The sequence below is a fragment of the Phodopus roborovskii genome, unplaced genomic scaffold (genome assembly GCF_943737965.1).
Source record: "Phodopus roborovskii unplaced genomic scaffold, PHOROB, whole genome shotgun sequence".
In the NCBI taxonomy this organism is placed as follows: Eukaryota; Metazoa; Chordata; class Mammalia; order Rodentia; family Cricetidae; genus Phodopus; species Phodopus roborovskii.
Window position 1 is genome coordinate 19,458,547 of NW_026126517.1, and position 22,722 is coordinate 19,481,268.

Here is a 22,722-nt window from a genome sequence, read left to right on the forward strand (position 1 = left end):
TTGCCATCAGCAAAAATAAAATACAAATTACACAAACAAGCCTTCAAGTGGCTGTGTCTACAGAGTATCAAACATACCGAGGTGATAACATCTACAGCTATAATATACACCTAGTTGGCTCTCTATCCTCACAGCTTCCACATTCAAGATTCAGCTACCCGAACACCAGAAATATTTAGACTGAACACGATAACTTTCCCTCTCCTTGGTATCATTCCCTGAACAACACAGTTTAACACCCATCTTCGCAGGTTTTATAACAACCTAGAGAAAGCCTGGATGTATATAGCAGGTGGATATAGGTTACATCCAACTGCTGTGCTTTTTTTATATAAAGGACTTGAGGATCCATGGAATTTACTATCCATAGAATTTGTGGATCCTAGGTTAGGAAGGAATGATTTTATGTAGTTAGATATAGTTACACTAATGCTACACTAATTTAATAACCGAGCAAGTTAACAAGATTTTAAGCCTCTCCCTCTCCATCTCTCTCTCCTTTCTTCTTTCTTTCTTGGTTCCATGGCTTTCTCAAAGCAAGGACTTATATAAGACATAAAAGCATTGTTCAGCACACTGGGTCAAGGACACCGGTGGCCTGTATGAACAATCAACAGTGCCTGGGGAAACCTTTTGGCCTCTTCTTATAAATTACTGTTGACTCTCTTTCCAAATAGCTTTAAGATGCCATTCAGAGCATGAGAGGAAGTCTCCTGTTTCTAAGGAACGAGAGTCATCTTTTCCTCACTTGTATTTTTTAAGGAAGTTGGATGAAAAGGCTCCCATTGTCCACTCGCCTGCCCTGGCCTCAGAGAAGTCTGGTTAGGGTTACAAAGCAAACATGACCTGGAGAATAAGGAAACACGGGACTTCAGCCATTAAACCAAGCACTTCATGGCAAGGCTACTTTTGCTGGGCTCTCGCAGACAAGAATGTGAGGTTCAGAGACTGAGTCAGTGGTGACAGGAGTGGGGAGTCAGATTCTCAGAGAATTTATTCAAATTCAAACTGGCTAAAGATGAGGTTTCTCCTGTCATTTACTAGCTCACAGGTGGGAAATCAAGACTTTTAGAGCCCGGCCAGCACGGATCTGAAAGTCTGAGCCATTCCCAGCTCTGCAGTGGCAGAGGTAGAGAAGTCTGCTCTGACAGAGGTTAGCCAGTTATGTCTGGAAGGCAACCTGGCCCACTGTTTTAAAGGCATGTGTCAGAGAACCTGTATGAGAAGAGTGAATGAGTACAGGAATAGACAGAACAAAAGGAAGCTGAGCCTGAAGAAAGCTTGTGCCGTTTGCCATTAAATCGAGGGGCACAGCTATGGCCTTTATAAAAACAACCCAGGATCCTTGTGAACCGGACTGAAGAACCAGAGGCCTTAGAGCCCAAACCACAGCCTCTCAGTACCTAATGGGTCTCATTTCCATCTGGGACATTTTCTAATAACCAAAATGTAGGCAAGACTGAGATCAAAAGGGAAGGGGAAGGGGGGTAGGAAAGAACAGGGACGCACCTTCTTTGACACAGGTATTGTTCTTCCTCTGAAAGCCCTGAGGGCAGTCACACATCAGGTCCCCAGACGAGAGGACACTGCTGGTCACACCTTCTGGACACCTGCAGCTTTTGCTGTTGTTGGCCTTAGGGAGACACAGTAGGCTGCAGGGCTGGGGTACACAGGCATTGCTTCCTAGAGAGAAAACACAAAAGCAGGACTTGGGTTAATAGGCAGCAGGAAGGAGCCAGAGAACTTGAGCCACTGCAGCTCCTCTTACAGATGAGGCCAGGAGGAGCCTAGAACATCTCTGAAGCATCAATCACACCGATAAACCTCCCTTCAGGGACCCAAGTAGGGGCCTACACCTCACAGTGAGGGCTTCTCAATCGCTTGTTCCTGTAAGCGTTGGGCCCCACGAGTGGGAGAAGATTAAGAACACGTGATGCTCCTGTAGAAGACCTGGGTTCCATTCCCAGCACCCACATGGTTCACAGCCATCTGTAACTCCAGTTCTACAGTTCTGATGCCTTCTTCTGACCTCTGTGGGTATCAGGCACATGCGTAGTAAGCACACTTACATTCGGGCAAACACGCATACACATACAAATGAAGTTTGAAGGATGGCTAGGGCTCAAGGGAAGCCCGTGTCCCTCCTGGTGGTATGGAACTGAGTTACTGTAGGCTTAGAAACCAACCAGGAAGCCAGAGTAAGGAGAGGTGTGACAGAGAATCAGGACCTAAGGGTGGTACACAGAAGCCTAGCCAGCATGTAAACCATAGCTGTGATAGATCTGCAGGTATAGTCTACAGAGTCAGAGGCGTGGAGACTCTTTGCTCTCCTCTTCACAGGCCCAGCAAAAGGAAAGGTGGTCTTGCATGGCCATCTGCAGTCATCTGAAGGTTTGGACAGATCTCCCACCTTTGGGTTCCTTACTGCCTTCCTTGTCTTTCAGTGACATTTTAACCTACTCCAGCTTGAACGGGTTTCTGCTCTTTAGCACGCAATATGACCTTCTTTGAAATATATACCTAGATAATGGTCTCCCCTTCTTAAGTCCTTTGTGCCACAGCACAGCTAACTGGCTGAATGAAGAATTATACATAAAACTGATTAGACACTATCAGGCAGTAAATCTATAGAAGGGCCAGGCCCTATACTGACCTAACCACGATGATGATATTTCCTGTGAGTCAGCTTAGTAAAAAGAATGCCAGAAAAGATATCCAAATGCTACACTGAACTCTTGGGCTCTCACAAATAGACAGGCATGGCCTAATTGCTGCCCTTCTGCCAGTAGAACGGGAGAATGCCACACCTACTTTATAACAACCATAAGCAGGATACAACTATGGAGAGGCATAAGGTACAGACATCATAAAAACATATGCATTGCTTCCTTTTGCTATGACATTTACTCATGAAATAGGGGAAATGAACATTAAAACATTCAATAAAACTCAAACAACTGGTTCTTTGGCTGAATCATTTCAGGTACATATTTCCTCCCACACCTCCCAGAAATCCATATGATCTGTTTGCGTGCACCCAAGACTTCAGCTAAGCTGGGTGTATCCCTGCCAAAAAACAAGATTCATAGATATTTTAGTGTCTTTTCCTGTTGTTAGCAAAAGCAACTTAAAGGAGAAAGGGTTTGTTCTGGCCCACAGGCACAGGACACAGTCCATTATTATGGAAGAAAGATCTGCTTCCCTTGTGTTCAAAGCCCAAAAGCAGAGAACAAATGATGAATTGTTCATGTTCCACTCTCTTTGCTTACCTGTGCAGTTCAGGGTCCTAGCCAGGTATGGTGAAACCCATAGTGTACAGATCTTCCCATCTAAACTAAAGTGATGGAGATCATTCCCAACAGATATGCCTAGAGGCCCATCTCAATTGCGATTATAGATTCTGTCAGGTTGATAACACCAACCATTACTATAGATGATCATTAGTATTGACAAGGGACTTGGGGGTGTTGGCAACCTCACAGTTTAAGTGGCATTACAAATAAAAAGTGAAGTGATTTAAGGATGATGTCATTTTGATGCTAAGAAAAAGAGTATAAGGCACTATACAAACATACACACAAATGCACACACACACACACACACACACACAGGCACATAGGCATGCAGAAATAGAAATATTTTATTCAATGATTAAAAAGATTCCAGCAAGTAACTCAATCCACCAGAACAGCCTCATTGCAAGAGCAGAATCACCAGCCAACTGGATCACAAGCTCTAGTCTTTCTCTGACATCTGTAGGAATCCAGGGATTCCTTTACCTCAGATACTCACATCCCTCACTATAGGAATCATTACAGGGACACTCCTAATGACAAACAACTCAAAACAGGTATGGGATGTGCTGTTCTTTCTGTCCCAAGAAAAGGACGGCTCACAGAATAAGTTCCTTAAACATGCTCAATTATAGGATGACATTTGCACATGAACTGTGGCCATAAAATGACATGACAGGCATTTTCACATGCAAAATGAATGGCCCCAGCCAAACAAGCAACAGCATAGGTCCTATTTAAAGATGCTGGTTTGGCAAAGCTGGATGGTGCTTCGATATGAGAGGTCATGCCGGGCAAGACCAAGCAAACCACCAGATCTGAGGACAAGAATTGGGCAAGGCAGAGCGTTCCAGGTGGCACAAAAGCCACAGAACGGAACTTGGGAGAGATACATGAGAGAGCTCAGAGGGAGATGGAGGGAGAACCCATCACAGACCCTTTACACAGGATGCCAACAACGGGCAGTATGATGGCCATCAGGCCAAGGAAAGAACAAACAAATACCCTTTAGGAGACCAAGCCCAGATAGATGTCTTCACAAGGCATACTCAGAACATTTTCAGACTCCTTTAGGAAAATTCCTCCAGAATCAGCTCAGCATCTCACTTAAGTATCTGAATGTTTGGCAATTACCAAATTTATGTTGCCTCAAGTAACAGCTATCCACTCCCAGCGGAAGCCTGTATTTACAGTAGGCTCTGAAGAAGAATTAAAGAACTCTGAAATGCTTCAAGCCATGGCAACATCAACTAAAGAGGCTCATAATCTTTCAAAAATGACCTCTTTAAAGGATGAAAGAGAAACTTCCTACCAGGAGAAACAGCAGGGGCTCTACATAAAAAACCAGACAGATATCAAAACCAGAAATGCCTTCACTAGCCACCAAGGATCTCAAACCCATGAACATTTGATCTAAACTAATTTTTTGTTTTGTTTTGTTGCTTTTTTGTTTTCTTGTTTTGTTTTGTTTTATTACAGGTCAGCATCCATCAAATCAAAGAATTATAAATTGTTGTCACATCACCAGGGCTCTGCCATTCAAGTCACGGCTGGAAGAAGGTGGAATGGTTGATGGCTTCACGGATACTGAAGTTTCTTGGCTCAAGTTCTCGCCAGACAGGTTACTGAACCTGGCTTTCACATAGGCAGTGAAGACAACGGGAGTGTGCAAAGGCATGTAGATTTGGGCAAGGCCACTGATGGCTACACAAACCTTCGAAATGCATCAATATAATTTGAGTGATAGAGCCAGCCCATTTCTTTATGCTTGGCTACTAGAAAGCCCTACAGGTGTTAGGAGTGAATAACAAAAACAATGAAGGTAGATGGTCTGGCACTGTATGCATCTTGCACTGGGACAGCCTCTCAGGGAGCTACAGAGAGGCAGGGAGACTAAAGTGAACAAGCTCATGGCTGAAGGGCCTGCACAGCACTGGCAGCCAGACTCACCACTGAAGAATTAACTCAAACTGTCTGGCATTTTTAGCTCTGGAAAAGTCCTGCTCAGTATTAAAGATACAAGAGAATCCCAAATGGGGAGCAAAGAGATACATTAAGTGCCCCCAGGCCAAAGTGACAGTCACTACTGATTATGCATCCCTGTCTATGTCCTTCCCACCAGTACCCCTATCTCAAACCAGGCCTGCTCAGGGGCAGACACTACCCAGTGCAGACTCTGGCTAGCTTAAGTGACAGTCACTCTGTAGGACACGAAGGAAAAATGTCCAGCATACAGAGTACAGGGGTTTGGACTCTGACTTCTCCCCAGGTGTGTGTGGGCTGGGTGTGACTGGCCCTCAGCTTGGGTGCTTGGGTTGCTGGGGTAAGAGGCAGCCAAGATGGGACATGGAGAGTGTGAGACAATCAGGTTCACTGGAACAGTTGCTGGAGCAACTGCTGGTACATAACCAGATGCCATGAGCACTCAGAAAAATGGAGCCATGCTGCACTGGGTAGCTTCTTAGAGAACATTCTGTGGCTTGCAAAGTGAAGCAGAGGGGTGGTGTCCTTCATCCCAGGCCTAGAGAAACAGTGCTGAGGCTGCTAAGCAGGGCCCATCCACATCGTACTTTAAATCAGGTATCTCTCGAGGTTAGCTGGAACTGAAGAATACCCTGTTTCAAAAAACCTAAAACCACAGAACCATAAAAACAGGTGTCCCCTCCAAAAAATAGAAAAAAGAAAAAAGAAAAAGGTGGTTTCTCCATTTAGTGTCAGCTGATTTCTTTCTTACAAGCCATGGATCATAATACCAAACCCCCACTAGTCCTGAAGCCACACAAACAATACTGACTTATATTTGTACAACACTTCATAGTGTTTGAAGGGAGTTCTTATATAATCTTCCTTAGTTCCCAAGGGATAACCCTGGTTATCTATAACTGTATTATTTTCCCTGTCAATTTTCTCGTCGTGGTGAGCCAAGAAGCACAAAAACAGTATCTATCAACCCTATAGTTCAAAACAGGGAACACAGTAGTGTATCAATAGAGGCAAGTGAGCAGACCCAGGAAGCTACTTAATCCCATAGAGATAAGGAAGACATGCTTAAAGAGACTATTCTTCCAGGCAGGCATAGCCTCAACTTTCTCCTGGAGAATCAGGAGTCTCCTTCAAGACAAGCAAGCAGGCAGCCAAGGAAGAAGGGAGCTTCCACAGTCTCAATCCTGGTCTGCAAGACCAACAGGGCAAAGTTTGGTGGGAGGTTCTGGAACCCTGAGCCACCCATTCTAAAAGAAGCACAGCCAAGAGTGAGTGGTGCACACCTGAAAATCTGGTGCTCAGTGAGCTGAGCCAGGAAGGTTGAGAGGTCCAGGAAAACCTAGATTACATAATGAGGCTCTGTTTCAAAGAGAAAAAAAAAAAAAAAAAAAACAGAAAGAATCAGGCACGATAGTTCATGCCTGTAATTCCAGCACTTGGAAGGATGAGGCAAGGGCATGGCCAGCCTGGGCTCCACAGTGAGTTTCAGGCTAACTTGAGTTACAATGCTAGAATTTGTCTCTAAATAAAAATAAGTAAAATGAAAACAGAAGCTCTTCCCCTTCTCTGCTCATCCCTTTTTTCAACAAATCATAACTGAGCACCTACTAAGTGCTACACACCGGTAAAGTATTGAGGAGAGAAAAGGCTTATTTGTTTCCTGAGGTTCAGATGTTCAAGGTAGGAATGTGAATGAAAACAATACAACGGCACAAACATGGCCACAGAGGTAGGAATGTTCAAGGAGCAGGCAAGCATCTGGTCAGTCAAGCATCTGGGCACCCAGCATGCACCTCTCCTTATGAATATGCCAAACTTGGATTAAGCACATGCTGGGCCTGTCACAGCTGCAACCACAAGCCCATACCACCCATCAGTGAGGAGCCCAGGGCAGGAAAAGGGTGTAATCACCCACCAAGCCAGCACTCCAGGCAGGCAGAACATGCTGTCTTCCAGCTGTTTGTGTATCATTAGAAAAGAAATTAAGTTGTCATTAGGAAGAAATTAAATAATGTGCATGTTGTCGTGACAACAGAGAAGCAAACTGCCAGATCTTGCACTGAGCTGAGATTGCCCACATGCAGTCCCTTTCTGGGGACCAAGTCTGGGGAGAGAGAAGAGGAGACTGCCTCACCAGCATTCTTTCCTTTGTAGAAGATCTTCATGTCCATCAGGCCTGTGAGCTGGCTTGCTAGGATCTCCATCCGGGAGCCACTGTATTTCGAAGCTCTGAAGATGCTAAGCTGTGACCAGTCATCCCAGTAGATTTCATTCTAAAGAGAAAACCTTCACCTGTTAATCTCGTTCAGTGGGCCTCCTTTCAAGACACTTCATGGGGACAAGGGCCACTCCACACCACCACTATGTGGGGACAACAGATAATTACTGAATAACACTCCTGGTCAAGATTTTACTTAAGTCCAACTGTCAGTGCCTTTATTGAGACCTCACCAACTGCCCACCAGGAAAACAACAACAACAAAAACAGCCTAGAAGAGACTATCTAGTGCACATTTAGTTGGACCAAGTAGGAGCCTCAGTGCTGAAATATGTTTTCCCATGTTGAGCAGGAGCATTTGCTCCCTAGGAGATGCAGGTGGTCCACAGCTCATCCTCAGTCAGTGGGAAGTGAAGCAAGAGTGGGCCATATGGAACTGAAACACGACCACCAGCAGTGAAGAGCAAGAACACTCAAGGGAAGGAATCTCAACTTTCAGCTTGTGAGCCGGGGTAGAAGCCTAGCATCCCTCCATGAAGTCCAGAGACAAGTTAGTGCAAATTTGGAAGAGACTCAGTTTCCAAGACATTACACAGACTCTTTGCAAAAGCCCAACAGGCCCCAGATATGCACCTCACATGTTCTTCCTCTGCTCTGGCAGACAGCACAGGGGCACACGTCAGGACAAGAAAGACTCACCTTAAAGACAGCAATGGCATAAGGGTGTGGGAGGTTATCCAGGATGACTGAACGTTGCTGGCCACTGAAAGTGATACGCTCGATACAGTCCAGATAGGCATCTGTCCAGTAGATCCACTGGTTGTCCACAGAGATGCCATTGGGCCACTTTACATCCTCTGACACAAGACGATATGCTGCAGAGCCATCCATGTTGCTCCGGTAAATCCCAGGCTTCAAGTCTCCCCAGTCAGTCCAGAACATCACCCTAGTTAATAGAGGGATCACACAGTCTCATGAGAATGACAAGACAGCCCTGATTCTGTTTCCAAGATGTAGTAGAACAATCAACATCAAAACAATCATTATTATTATTATCTGTCATGATAACATTTGAGTCTTTCAGAAATTTAAAATAATTGAATTTGACTCAAAAATTCACCTGCTAAAGACCATCTACAATCACATTATTCCAACACAATACGAAGAAACGTACATACATGCATATAAATCTAAATGCTAACTGGTAGAGCAGTGTTACATAGTATTATACAACAGAATATACAAATTGCAATGCCCCTAAAATGTTGTATGCAAAGTACTTGAAAACCTACATACTTGTATGTGCTAGTTAGTTCTTCTCAAGAACACAAACTAGAGTCACCTCAGAAGAAGCAACCTCAATTGAGAGACTGCCTCCATCAGACTGGCCTGTGGGTGGGTCTGAGGGGATGATGATTGATGCAGGAGGGTCCAGGCCACTGTGGGCGGTGCCACCCCTGGGCAGGTGGTCCTGGGTTATATAAGAAAGCAGGCTGAGAAAGCCATGGAGGGCAAACCAGAAAGTGTGGTCTGTTTCATTTCCTGCCTTGGCTTCCCTCAGTGATGGACTGTAATCTGTAAGCAAAACAAACTCCTTCCTCCCACCAAGTTAGCTTTGATCAAGGTTTTAATCCCAGAAACAGAGTGTGATCTTAAAATACTACATGTGCTCTGATAAAATGATCAATCAATCCACATGTCTTTTGACAGGTAGGAAATCACAAAATACCCTATGATTCTATCTGATGTGATGTGTTGTATGTGTCACTAAGGGGCGCTAGCTATATTTAAAGATTATGACTGAACACCAGAAAAGAAAAAAAAAACCTCCCAATAATACAAGCAAAGAATTAACAGTAGCTATTATGTGTGACTAATGGTGACTATTATATAACAGTGAAGTGATTGCATCTCTAGTCTGTAGGAGGATGAAGAGCAAAGAATGAAAACCCAGCAAACATGTTTCCTTTCAAAATCTTCTGTTCTCTCTTAATATCTTTAACCAAGCCCATGGAGTTCTTTTAGACTTTTTCTTTAAAAATAGTGCAATTCTTAATTATAAGTATACCAAGAGAGGAAAGTCAAACTGGCATCTCCTTCTTAGCTATATTCTCTGTGATTAAGGAGTTAATAAAAGCCCTCCATGCACATCCTGAGTGCATGTTAATTTTACATAAAAAACATGATTTACTTGGAGTTGGGTGTGTGAGAACGATTGATTGAATTAAATATAAGTGAGGTGCATGAAACTCAAGATTAAAAAAAAGAATCCTTGCAATGTACCAGTGCCTGCCTGCTTTACAAAGACTCCCTTCAGTGTTACCTTTCCTGTAGAAACACCACACAGATGGGAGGCATCCAGAGACCTTTGGAGAATCCAATGCTTGCTAATGAAATACGCACGGGGTTTCCAGAACACAACTACCAAGCTATGGCTTCAAAAGCCTCAGTCGACCCGTAACCTCCACCATGACCATGGCAAGCAGAAATTTTGCCCCAAGTTTGCAGTTTCATGTGTATTTGTTGTAGTAATGAGCACAACGCTCTCTCCCCACAGGGGACACACTTACCCCTCTTGGGGCACAAGAACTAGAGCCCTGGGCCGATCAAGCACCGAAGAATTTATAATGGTCAGTCGGAAGTCACCATCTGGATTAGCTACCTGACGAAACAAAAGTGGAATGTGGGGAGATGGTGAGGGATCTGGGCCACCTACAAAGCCCACGCTGTGAAAGCCCTCCATCAGGCCCTGCCTTCAGGCACACCCCCTCTGTGCCCTGCCTACAGGCACACTCCTCACAGCCTTTCTGGTTTCTGCCTACAGGCACACCCTGCATACCTACCTCTGTGCCGGAGTACCACTCTAGAACCACTGGGAAGCCTGCCTTGATTGCCAGTCAGAAGGCACAGATCATGTCCCCAGCTGAGAAAACTTTCACATGGACTGAAGGGAAACTAGAGCTGTGTGTTTCCTGACTCCAACCCCAGGGCATAACTTGAACAAAGGTGGTCCCTCCAAGTCCCTGAAGCCCCATAAATGTCATCCTTCACACAACCTACACACTTCTTCCTGAACACTTGAAAGCAACCCTAGACCACTGCTATGACAGTATTGGTCCTAAGTAAATAGGTGTTGCTGAGTTGTTTGGGAATGGATGGCAAGGAAAGAAGTCTGCATATGCAGTACAATTTTGTTTTTGCTTTTTAAAAAAAAGTATATTTTCAATTCATGGATGTGAAACTACAGATTTGGAGGGCTGGCTGTACCCAAACGCCATCACCACGCTACATGCATTTCCCCTGCCGGTGTCCAGAGGAGACTCCCCTCCAGCATCAGGTTCAGCTAAGAGGGTGGCAGCTTCCCCAAACACTTCATCTCTCTTCCTACCACCCACTCCCCAACCACACAATCACATAACTCACTTCATGTTCTTAAACCCCTCATCATCAAGACAGGTTTCTTTATCATCTTATCACTCTGCTTCTTTCACTGAAGCTAGTTTGTGTGGTTTTCAGTGGTTTCCATTTGTTTTAAGACAAGATCTTTGTATACCTCAGACTGGCCATTAAACTTTGTATGTAGCCCAGGCTGGCCTCAAAAATCTTGATCCTCCTGCCTCAGCCAAGTGCTGGAATTATAGGTATGCACCATGATACCAGCTCCATTAAACTTAACACCAATCAGAAAGAGAAGTGTGTGTCCTTCCCATTCCTTGATCACAGCACCATCAAACTTAAAACCGGGCCTGGCACATGACCTGTGCACTCATTCAACAGCTAAGTAAATGACTCTGGCTCTCAACATTAAGAAAAATGAGATTCAGGAAGCCACTTGCTGTATGTCCCATAGTGGGCAGGATGATGCATGAATCCAGGGCAACCTTCAAGCCTGTGTCTCCTTCTATCTATATCACTTAGCTCTCTGTGTTTCCCCACTGTGTTTTTCCCCATTAACCTGACAAGTCACACCTCCATGCAGTGCCAATACAAAGAGCTGCAGGGACAGTATTCGAGAGCCACAGCAGTAATCTGCCAGATAGGGTGCACTTTTGATTCTTTAACACGATAATTTGGGCAGTTTACAAGCCCTTCATCACCTCATGTAACTGGCTATTCAAGGTGAAACAGGTTTCTGGACATCCAAGTAATAGATAGCTAGAAATCAATAACGATAATGATAGAGTCATTGTTGCTTTAGATAATAATGGACTGTTATTGCTATGATGATTACAACATTATGAAATCATCATCATTATTGTTATTATATGATACTTCTGCTAGCCAAAACTCTTCTGTATCTTAAATGGCACCTCTGGCTTCATGTTCTCACTTGGGTTCCTCTGAGATGACTCCCTTTCATCTCTTCAGAGGTTCAGCAAGCTGAGGCCCTGGAAACCCTGGGAAATTTCCCAGTTACATGACACACCGCTTTCTGTCTTTGTGTCAGAGCTGGCTCAGAGCCCAGCTGCTCCACCTGCTTGCCTAATGAAGAACATAGGAGTACTCGTACCTCAATCTTTTTAAAGCCAGCATCCACCCAGTACAGTAATTGGCTGAGGGGTTCAAAGGCCAAAGCCTCCACAGTCTCCAGGCCGGAATTGATGATAACCTCTTGTCCAGTGCTCCCATTCAAGCAGAGTCGCTGGGGAGAGAAAGCAGTAATCAACATTGTGAACTGTGAAGCAGACTCAGGCCAATCAGCCAGCCACATGGACAATAACCCTGCCTTCAGTTAGCTGGTTTGCCAAGGGCATGAGGTTTTATAGGAGAAAATGTGGGTTAGATAAGAGAATCTTCAAGACCCTGTTTTAAACATAATGGCAGGCAGAATTAGTCATTTCTGTTACTGCATGCTAGTATTATAAACACAGATTACTAAACTATGGCCTGTCTAGGAGTAATGATCTATTCACGGAAACATAGGAATCTGCTGCTTTAAAATAAATGAAAAACAGACTGCTGCTACTTTTTAATTCTGATGTCTCCTTTCACAGTCTTTTATCCCTTGCAAGGCTCTTAGACCTTGGGTTATCACTGTTGGCACAATTACACTCAGTGGTCTTCCCTAACCCCAACCCTCATAATGTAAAATTTACATTAGGCCAGGACTTTGGAACCAGGTAGACAATGAGTCAATATGATATAGCTCTCTTTTTGTCTTTTTTTGATCCTGTGGCCTGCTTGCTAGATAGGTGACCTGCCACTGAGCTACGATCCCAGGTTCATTTGGGGATGGGGAAATGGCTCAGCAGTTTAAAGTACTTCCTGCTCTTGCAAAAGAAAGTCCAGATCTCAGCACCCACATGGCAGCTAGCCAAATGTCTGTAACCTCAGTTCCAGAGGTTACTTCTCCTGGCCTCCCCTAGCACCAGGCAAGCAATGGTGCATAGACATACATGTAGCCAAAACACCCATACAGATAAAGTAAAATAATAAAAAATCTAAAATGCATACATTTGAGCATATGAGTATATGACCAAGTGTCTGGCCTACCAAAGGATCTTTAATACCTACATCCTGTGTGTGTGTGTGTGTGTGTGTGTGTGTGTGTGTGTGTGTCTGTGTGTGTGTCTGTGTGTAGGTGGTGTGTAGCTATTTTATTTTTGTAGTTCTGAAAACTGAACCTGGACCCTTGTGTGCACTAGGTAAACACTGATCCACTCTGCTGTATCTCCCCTGAGTGTCTAGGCTGAAGCCATCCACACACCCACACACCCACCCCACCTCCAACATACAACCTTCCACCATGTCCAACTACTTCCTGGTTCTTGTCTGAGTTCAGGAGACTTGGACTGGGCAGTTATGTGAGCTGAAGATAACTGGAGTGCCACTACACTTTGACTTGGAGGGGAAGATCCTAAAGTGGAAGGTGGCAACTGACAATCCCACATCACTGGACCCAGAACCTCCCCAGCAGGAAAAGTGAGACCTCGGATGCAGTCAGGGATGTAGATTGTGGGCAGAGCCAGGCAGGGGAAGAAAATTACAACAGTAAAGTGTAGTTCTGTGTAGCAATCCAGGAATGGGTTACCATGTGCAAACCATGTGCTTGTGGCTCACCTACTTAAGCCTCGATTGGAGCCTCTCAGGACTGAACAATCAGAAGTCCAGCCTCAAGACTTAAGTCAATGGCTGACAGACTCACCTGGATGGTGTCCAGTGCCAGGTCTGACCAATACAGGCAGTTGTGTTCATAGTCAAAGTCCAAGGCCACAGCTGCCCGCAGCCCTGAGAGAGGCAGCTGCTCCGTGGCTCCCGAGGCCAAGTCATAGCGGTAGATGGACTTCCGCACGGCATATAGGATGAACTCATTTTCTTCTGCAGACACAAAGCAACCATGATAGCCAGGGATGCTGAACACTGCCTAGCAGGCCTGGCCTTCTTTCTCACACACAAACCTCAACCACATTGTCACAAGAGTAGATCGAGTGCAAGAGCTTAGGAATCTAGACTCAGGACACAGAACAAAATCACACTGTAATTGCATTTCTTTATTTGTGTTTTGTTATACTGCAAAAACAAAAAATTCAACATCCATATTTCTGATCTCTGCCTAACAGTCATTCCATGTCATATCATCTGACAGCCCCATAGAACCATTATCTTGGTGACTACTTGGTAACTTCTAAATTTCTCACCAAATTTGTTCACTCACATATACTATTCAAAAGTGCCTGTTTATGCTTTAGGGTCGACCTGTTAAGTTTCTAAAGCAATCATACATTTGTTCTGGAATGAATACAAAATGTTCTACAGAGTAATTATAAAGGTTCTGTTTCTGCTCAGCAAATGTTTACACAATGTACTTACTAGGTACCAGGCATTGTTTAATCCTCAAAACACCCATGAGATTGAAGAATGAGTATTAATTCACTCAAGGACACACAGCTAGGAAGCAAGCATCTGGATTCAGAGTCTATGTTTTAGCCTTTATATCATGCTGCCTTTAACAGCATAGATCCTCATGATGACATTTTTTAAAGGCATATAGAGAGGGTCAGTGTGCTTCCAAGTGTTACCTAATGTCAGACAACTAGTAATTTAAGGCCTAATACCCTCTCTTTCTACTTAGAAAATAGCCTAGGAGTCACTAGGACTCAGGAGTGCAGAACAATGAGCATCTTTACCTACAACACACATAGAACCCTGGGATAGCCTAACACATAGAGGTGCCTGAGGGTGGCAAGACTAGGAAGGATGTGTAATGTGTAAGCTCAATGCCCTTCAGCCCACACCTCACCCTCAGCATCTCTTACACAGCTCTGTCATTTGGCTGTTCACCTGTATTCTTATCATACCTTGTGTAGCAAGTCGATTTTAAAAGAACCCAAACTAGAGATGCATGGAAAAATAAAGCACAGAGGCAAACCCTAGAGGAACTAGAAGGGATGGGAAGAAGCCTAGCCCATGTGAGTCCTAGGGCAAAACTAAGAACCGTACCCAGATGTTTCTTGAGTCTGTGCCTGTCCAAATATTTGTTACTTGTGTCATCTCTCCAAATAGACTAACAATAAAAATATCTCTTTTTAAAAAGAAAATCAAAATGTAAAACATCCACTGATGCTATGCTACATTCCGGACATGTGGGAGCAAGATGCAAACATGAATCCTTTGCTACAGGCTTGAATTGGTTGTTGCCCCTCTCCCTTGTCTTTCTCTCATCCTGTTAATACACTGAACTCACATAGCCTTATAACCACCTGCTTTATAAAAACCTCAATATTGGGCTGGCAAGATGGCTCAGCAGGTAAAGATACTTGTTGCCAAACCTAATGACCTGAGTTCGATCCCCAGAAACCTACACAGTGGAAGAGGAGAATCAACTCAAGTTGTCCTCTGACCTCTACACATACACTCTGATACACGACCCTCTCCCCACCTCACACACATAAATAAGTGGGCTTTTAAAAAAATCTTCAATATTGATAACACACTGAAGACAAATTCACTAAGTGAGAGTAGGCCGAGCTCTTGTTTCATATGTGAAAAGCTCTGGGCTAATCCCCAGCACTGCTCCCCAAAGGTTTTAAATAGCAGACAAATCTATCCAAATCTTGAGTAAGTTAAGTTTCTTTATTTTCATTTTGCTTCATAAATACCCAAGGTACCACCATATGGTAACTAATGTCTCCTTTTGGCTGGCATTCATTCCAAGGCAGGGGACGGTCTTATGATAATGCAAGAGAGGAATCCTTGTGTGGATTCCATGGCAGGCAAGAGTGACCCAGGCAGAGGGACAAACACACCAGACAGACAGAGCTTAAGAGAGAAGTTTTATTAGAAAGAGGAGGGAGGAGGAAGGAAAGAAAACAGAGGTAAAGACACACACACACACACACACACACACACACACACACACACAGAGAGAGAGAGAGAGAGAGAGAGAGAGAGAGAAAGAGAGAGAGAGGGAGGGAGGGAAGGAGGGAGGGAGGGAGGGAGGGAGGAAGAGAGGGAGAGAGGGAGGAAGAGGGAGAGAGAGATGAAGAGAGAGAGAGAGAGAGGGAGAGAGAGAGAGGGGACAGAAAAGAAGAGGGAGACAGGAAAAATCCTGTCTGCCCCAGGGACAGCAGGAAAGACAGGGGGCTGGGAGAGGATTGAGAAAGAGAGCATAAGTCTGGGGGGGGTGGAGGTCTTTCTTTTAAAGGGTCCTTTGCATCTGCATGCAGACTATGCAGTCATGGAACCTTGGACTGCCCAGGATACTGCCTGAGTGCATTCTGTCAGGTGACAGGGGCAGGCCAGTATTATGCCTGAATCCTTAGCGGCAGGAGGACATAGGTCACAAGATGAAAGCCACAGCCCAGTGGTGACATTTCTGACCCACATCCCTCTGCAGCACCTAGACCCTCACTGCTCCTTTGTTTCTTCTAAGAAGCCAGGGCCCTTAAAGCATAGGAGACAACCAGAAGAGCTTGCCTAGGAGGCAGGCATGGAATACATGCATCGTTCCCCACATGTGAGTGAGTCCTGACCTAGAAATGGAGTGGGCTTTGGCTGACGCAGCCATGCACAAGCACAGCCTAGAAAGATCCATTGTTACAGTAATCATAAAGAAGAAAAATTGCTGCATTTAAAAAATCCTTCCAGATGCCCACATTACCTCATCTTTGTAAAGATGTTATGGTTCCCATTAGGCCTAGAAACACCCCCCCCCCACCTCTGAGTACTTCCTTGCTTGCATTTCGTGGATGACCTACACTAAAATGAGACTTTTCTATTTCATCCCCTGCTCCCTCCTCTCCTATCAGAAGAGAAAATAGCTTTCTTGCCATTTCTGATGGCTTTAAACAAACAGTTGTGTCCCTTGCTGAATTACCCCTAGAAGTATTTATGACAACAGTATGTACTCTAGGCCCTCAAGAGCGATCACTCAAACCCTCCTCACCCAAGCCCTCATCACAGCAGCTCGTGAAGGGAACGCTCAAATATTATCTGCTCATGCTCATTTGTAAGAATCTGCTGAATTAGTGGTTCTTTTTACGTCTCCACAGTGAGGTATGTTAATTACTCTAGTAATGATGGAAGATTAAATTAAGGGGCTAATGAGCTTAGCATGAAAACACCAGAGCAAGCCGAGGAGCAATAAGCTGACAGAAGACTGCCCTGCGCTGCCTGCCTGTGGAAGATGGAGGATGGCAGGTCTCTGTCATGATTCACTGGGAGCTCCTGGCACTTAGATCAGGACCGCACTGCTGATGGAAGAAGCCAGGGCACTCACCTGCCCTCACTGACAGTAATAGCCTCTGAGGGAGTGAGGAAGCCCTAAGTGAGTGAGACCTGGAAACAGTGAAGGAAGAAAAGCAGCCAAGCAATCCCCTTTTTATTTCTTGTGGTGTATGTGTATGTGTCTGTGTGTATGTCTGTGTATGGGTATCTGTGTGGGTGTGTCTATGTGTGTTATGTATGTGTGTCTCTGTGTGTCGCTGTGTAAGTCTGTGTGTGTCCGTGGGTGTGTATGCATGTGTTATGTGTGTGTCTCTGTGTGTCTCTGTGTCTGTGTGTTATACATGTGGATTTGTGTCTGTGTGTATGTCTGCATGTGTATGTGTGTGTGTGCCTCTCTGTGTGTATGTGTCTATGTGTGTCTCTGTATGTGCCTGTGTTTGTGTGTGTGCAAATGTGTGTCTGTGTGTGTGTGTATACATGTGCCTCTGTGTGTGTGTGTGTGTGTGTGTGTGTGTGTGGTGTACATGAGCATATGTGTGCCCAGCTGAGCATCACATGTCCTGCTCCATCACTTTCAGTCTTACTCCCTAAAGAGAATCTCTCACTCAGCCTGGAGCTCAGCTGGTCTCCAGCAAGCCCCAGTAAGCCTCCTGTCCCATCCCTCCACAACACTGAGCTTACAAGCACACACATGATCATGCCTGGCTTTTGTTTAGGGAACTTGAACTCAGGTCCTCGTGCCTACATAACAAATGCTCTTGTCCACTGAGCCATGTATCCAGCACAACCACCTTTTTAAGGTATCAAAGTTAAGGTATCTATATAACTCATGTTATGTCACCACTACATAGCTAAAGTGTGTTTGAAATATACTTATATCTTCATAGTCTCTCCAAAGAAGGTCTTTACCATTAGTAGGCACAGTGACCATGGGAAATAGGACTAAAACTTGGATGCCATTTGGATCCTGGACCTTTAGGACTGAATTTTACCACTGTTGATTACTAGATACATGACCTCAGGAATATCTTTTTCTCTGAACCTGCTTGCTTCCTCAGATAGATACATAATGCAATTGTTTTTAGTAGAGCCAAAGATGTCTGCATCCTTGGGCTGTAGAGAGGATTCAACTGCCAACACATGGACAAGTGGATTGAAATCTGTAAAACTCTAATAAAACTAAGAATTATTATAAAAATAAGACAAGCCACTTAGCGAGTTTAGGAGTCTCAGTCACTTTATACTCTTGAACAAACTGAGATGCACATCAAGGCCTGCAACTGCTCCCCAATGCCCAGTGCTCAACACACAACAGACACCAAATAGACTACCCCCTAACACATGACCTGCCACCAAAGAGTTCCCATTCTTTCAAGGTGGGAGACTACACATGTGTTTCATGTGCCTGCTAAGCTTAGGAAAGGAGATTCCATGATGCTTCAATTCTAAGAACTTCCACATGCCTAGGGGTAGTGATACCAGAATGACCCAACCAGAACTCAAGAAGGCAAAGAGAAGAGGCTGCCTGTCTTACCTGCCAGGGGACAGGGGACCAACTCCCCTTCCAGCCGCGCTTCCACATCTCCTCCACTGCAAGTGTCCCCAGAAATCTTCCGATAGCTGTTAGAACATAGAGGGTCAGAAACATAGAGGGTACATATGGGCCATGGAGGTCCCCCAAATGAGCACATACTCCTGGCTATGAACAACAAAGTTAGAAAGATGGGGTTTAGCCATTCTGAGTCAGTTCATTGGTAATATTTAGAGTGTGTAGACCCAGACAATTTAACGAATTGCTTGGGGAAACACTTAAAAAATCTCTCTTCTATAAACTCCTCTGGAGATATTTCCGCAGCGGAAGATGCCCTCAGCCTTGCAGAAAAGCTTGTAGACTTCCCTCACTGGGAATAGAAGACTGCAGATGCCATTAATTTAAAAAGTTGTCCAACCACCTACAGTCTTTAACTTGGGGTTTGAGAATTTAGGGTGTGGGCAGAGTCACGTGATCCTCAGACCCCCCCCCCATTCCTTCCCCTTGTGAGCCCGAGTCAGACAACTGTGTGATACATACCCTCTTGTTCTCCTGTATGTAGAACCCACAGGACAAGGCATAGGAGGGCTGTAGGGCTTCCCAGAAAACTCGGGGTCTGGAACACAAACCTCTAGGGAGAGATCTTCACTCATCTTGAAGCCAAAGTCACTGAAAAGGCAATTGGAGTTCATTGAGACCATGGACAAGTACCATTGGCACTTCAGAACCAACCCTGCAACCTCTATACTCTACCTAGTACTTACAATCTATGGACTACTCCACTGGCCCTTTAAGAAACAACCATTTTGTTATACTAAACTACATCTGCATAGAAAGCTGTGTTTCAGAGACCCATCTGGAGAGCCACTCCTACATACTCTAAGCTACATACAAAATGGATGCAAGTCATCATGACAAAGAAAGATATCATCTGCACTCAGCTGCCTATCCAGACTCAGGGTCTCTCTGTTCTTAGCTAAAAGGGAACAGTGGGGCCAAAACTTCAGTCCTGTTGGTAGAGTGCTTCCTAGCACACACAAGGCCTTGGATTCAATATCAGCATTAGGTGTGTGGGTACAAACCAGGGAGGTAGAGGAAAGACAATTAGAAGTTGATTTGAAGTAGGCTTGAAGCTAGCCTGGCATACAAGACTCTATTTCAAAGAAATAAATAAAATGGGAGACAGGGTGATGTCAAGTAAAAGCTCATGAACATAAGCTGGGCACTGTGTTAAACGTGGGCCTCAGTAGTGCCTGTCTGTAATTCCAGTGTTCCTACTCCAAGAAGGGAGGAGCTAGGAGACATGGTTACAAGCTTAGAACTTGCCAGCCTGGCATACACAGTGCAGAGACAAGAGATTCTACCTCAGAACCAAGGTAGGAAAGAACCAGCTCTCAGAAGTTGTCTGCTGGCCTCCCCCCACACATGTGTTATCGTATGTGCATATAACACACACACACACGCACACACACACACACACACACAATGGATTAGCTAATATTTAAAGACTGTGATTCCTCCTTGGCTCACTCACTGGGTCACTGGGAGAATTAAAAGAAGAATGTAAAAAAAAAAAAAAAAAAAAAACCTTAAAAAGATTTCTTTTTTTTTTTTTAAGTGCTGGGAATCAAACTCAGGACTTTGTCTATGCCAGGTAAATGATCTATCTATTACTTCCTAGTCTTAAAAATCATGTCACTTAAGACCCTTTCCCCATACTATCTAAATCACCTAGATGTCTCACCTTGAACTTTGGGAGATGACAGTTTAGTTTATCCTGTACTCTGGAGACTGCATCAGCCAAACTTACAGCTTGGTGGGTGAAGCAAGCAAATGCTGGTTGAATTCTAAGTCTTCCCCCATCTCCATGGAGACCACATCAGTCAAACTCACAGCTTAGTGGGTGAAGCAAGGAAATACTGGTTGAATTCTAAGTCTTCTCCCATCTGCATGGCTTCTCCAGCCTATCCTTCCTACTTGGAAAGTAAGGCAGCTTTGTGTTTTCCAAGGCTTAATGCAAGCTACCAGTTCTTCAAGTCATAGGAATTTTATATTCATGAGCTGGACCCCAAGAGCTTCACTTCCCAGCATTGAATTCAACATTTATTAAATATTTCCTACATTTTCCTAGATTAAAAGTACAACCAAATTACAGGACAACATAGTTTGCATTGTAAATCCACATGTAGTGATCTGTGGAGAACCCTCCAAGGGCAGTGATTTTATTACTCTCTCTCTCTTTCATTCAATCATCCATTTGTTACTGAATGGCTACTCTATGAGGACCTGCACTGCTGGAGTGTTAGCTCATTGCTTGTTTGCCTCCACAGCCAGGCACCCAGCTGTGAAACAGCTTTTTTTGGTCTGTAGGTCACAACAGCTTCCTATTCTCCCACAAACAATGAAAGACTGCAAAAACCATCACTTGTCTTCAAAAGTACATGTCCCATTAAAACTGTTTTAATTATATGTGCAAACACATGGATCTGCACGTAGGCATATGTGTGGACAATGGGTCACAACATGAACTATATTGCTTTACTAAGGGTTACACTTAAGAATTTGTAAGCTGCAGGTCTTGGCAATGTGGAGAAATAAAAAAAAAAATGTAAAAGAAATCACTCTTGAAATCAGAGAACATAGCCACCAATAGTTTGGTGTCCAGCTATGGTCTGAAAAGGCTAACAGAATTTACCTGGCTTGCAAAAACAATGGCCTGCCAGTGGCTTTACCCATGGACAGGTATCACCTGGCATGTCCTCATCTCAGCTCTCACGGTGTCTTGGGACCATTTCCTTTTCCAATGCCATAGTCCAATCCATAGACTATTCTCTGGAGTCACATGACCAGAACGGCCCCATTTTTGGAAATCACAGCAAACAGAGGGCAGCCTGACATCAATGAGCCCTTGGCCATCTGTGCAGTACCATGGGGGCACAGAGGTTTTCCTGCTCTACAATAAAGACTTAGCACTCAGCAGAAATAAGTACCAAGCAAATTCTAGCAAACCAGTAGCATCCCAGCCAGTTTTCCTAGAATATGGAGCTTTTGCTTGTTTTGTGTGGGGAGGATTTTTCATTTCTTCTTTAAAAAAAGCAAAACAGCAACCAGGAGGCAAGAAAGCAAGAGCTTTGTTTGATTTCCTCAAGTAATGTTTTGTGTTGGCTTAATTTTATTTCTTGGTAGAGTCATTTTTCATGGCTGAAGGAGGCTAGCTCCAGAACACCCTAGAGATCCCAGATAAGGTGACACCTCTGTTGAACCTGCAAAAAGAATGAACACAAAGGAGTGGGGTCTAGCACTGGAAGCCGCTTGAACCCCTGGGCCAGCCTGTGTATTTTACCAAGACCTATATGTGTTTGGACAAATCTAGTTGGCTGTTTTTATAAAACCAGAGTCTCCTGGATCACAACCAGATCTCTTCCTCTGGGATGTCTTTCCCTCATCTGTTGCCACTATCAGAGGCATAGCTAAGTAGCACCCCTAGAACCTAAAACATTTACCACAGGGCCCTCTCCAACCTCTGATCTAGCATATATCTCTGGCTTTAAGCTGGCCAAGCACAATGATGCTAAAGGTAAAACATATGTGCCTCAACCACCACAGAAACAAATGCTCTGAGTAGGCTGCAAACCCACATTCTAGCCACAGCACCTGACAGAAGGGACCCCATACTGTGTGCTCAACAGCAGGAACCTTCTCCAGCTAACTCTGCTCATCTCATCTCTCCTCAAAGGCCTTTGAGGCCTCTCCTGTCTGCAGAATGGGGTCCCTCTCCTGCAGGACCTCCACTTTCACCCACTGCCTGACATCTTTTCCACACACCCAAACCAGTCATCCAAAACTGCTGCTGCACGGTCTGATACTGCCTTGTCAACATAGCTTGATGCTTCCTTAAAGCCCAGCTCAAACATCTCCAGAAATCCTGATTTTCCTATTGCAAGTCACAGTCTTCTCTTTCCACGTCCATACTAAAGGCAGTCATTCTTGCTCGATGGTGGCTTCTCACCTCCTGTCATAGTATTCATGCA

General features: G+C 44.5%; 1 protein-coding gene across 2 annotated transcripts in view; it reads right to left on the reverse strand.

Annotated features, from left to right (window-relative positions):
• Sorl1 (sortilin related receptor 1) overlaps window positions 1–22,722 on the reverse strand; it is a 159,563-nt gene that overhangs the window by 58,016 nt on the left and 78,825 nt on the right. For both annotated transcript variants that reach the window (XM_051197179.1, XM_051197178.1), the window contains 8 exons: window positions 19,232–19,360; window positions 18,695–18,780; window positions 13,640–13,812; window positions 12,005–12,136; window positions 10,065–10,156; window positions 8,194–8,440; window positions 7,411–7,549; window positions 1,510–1,683 (listed from right to left, as the gene is read on the reverse strand). In XM_051197179.1, coding sequence (XP_051053136.1) covers window positions 1,510–1,683; window positions 7,411–7,549; window positions 8,194–8,440; window positions 10,065–10,156; window positions 12,005–12,136; window positions 13,640–13,812; window positions 18,695–18,780; window positions 19,232–19,360 — 1,172 coding nt within the window. The remainder of the gene's footprint in view (window positions 1–1,509; window positions 1,684–7,410; window positions 7,550–8,193; window positions 8,441–10,064; window positions 10,157–12,004; window positions 12,137–13,639; window positions 13,813–18,694; window positions 18,781–19,231; window positions 19,361–22,722) is intronic.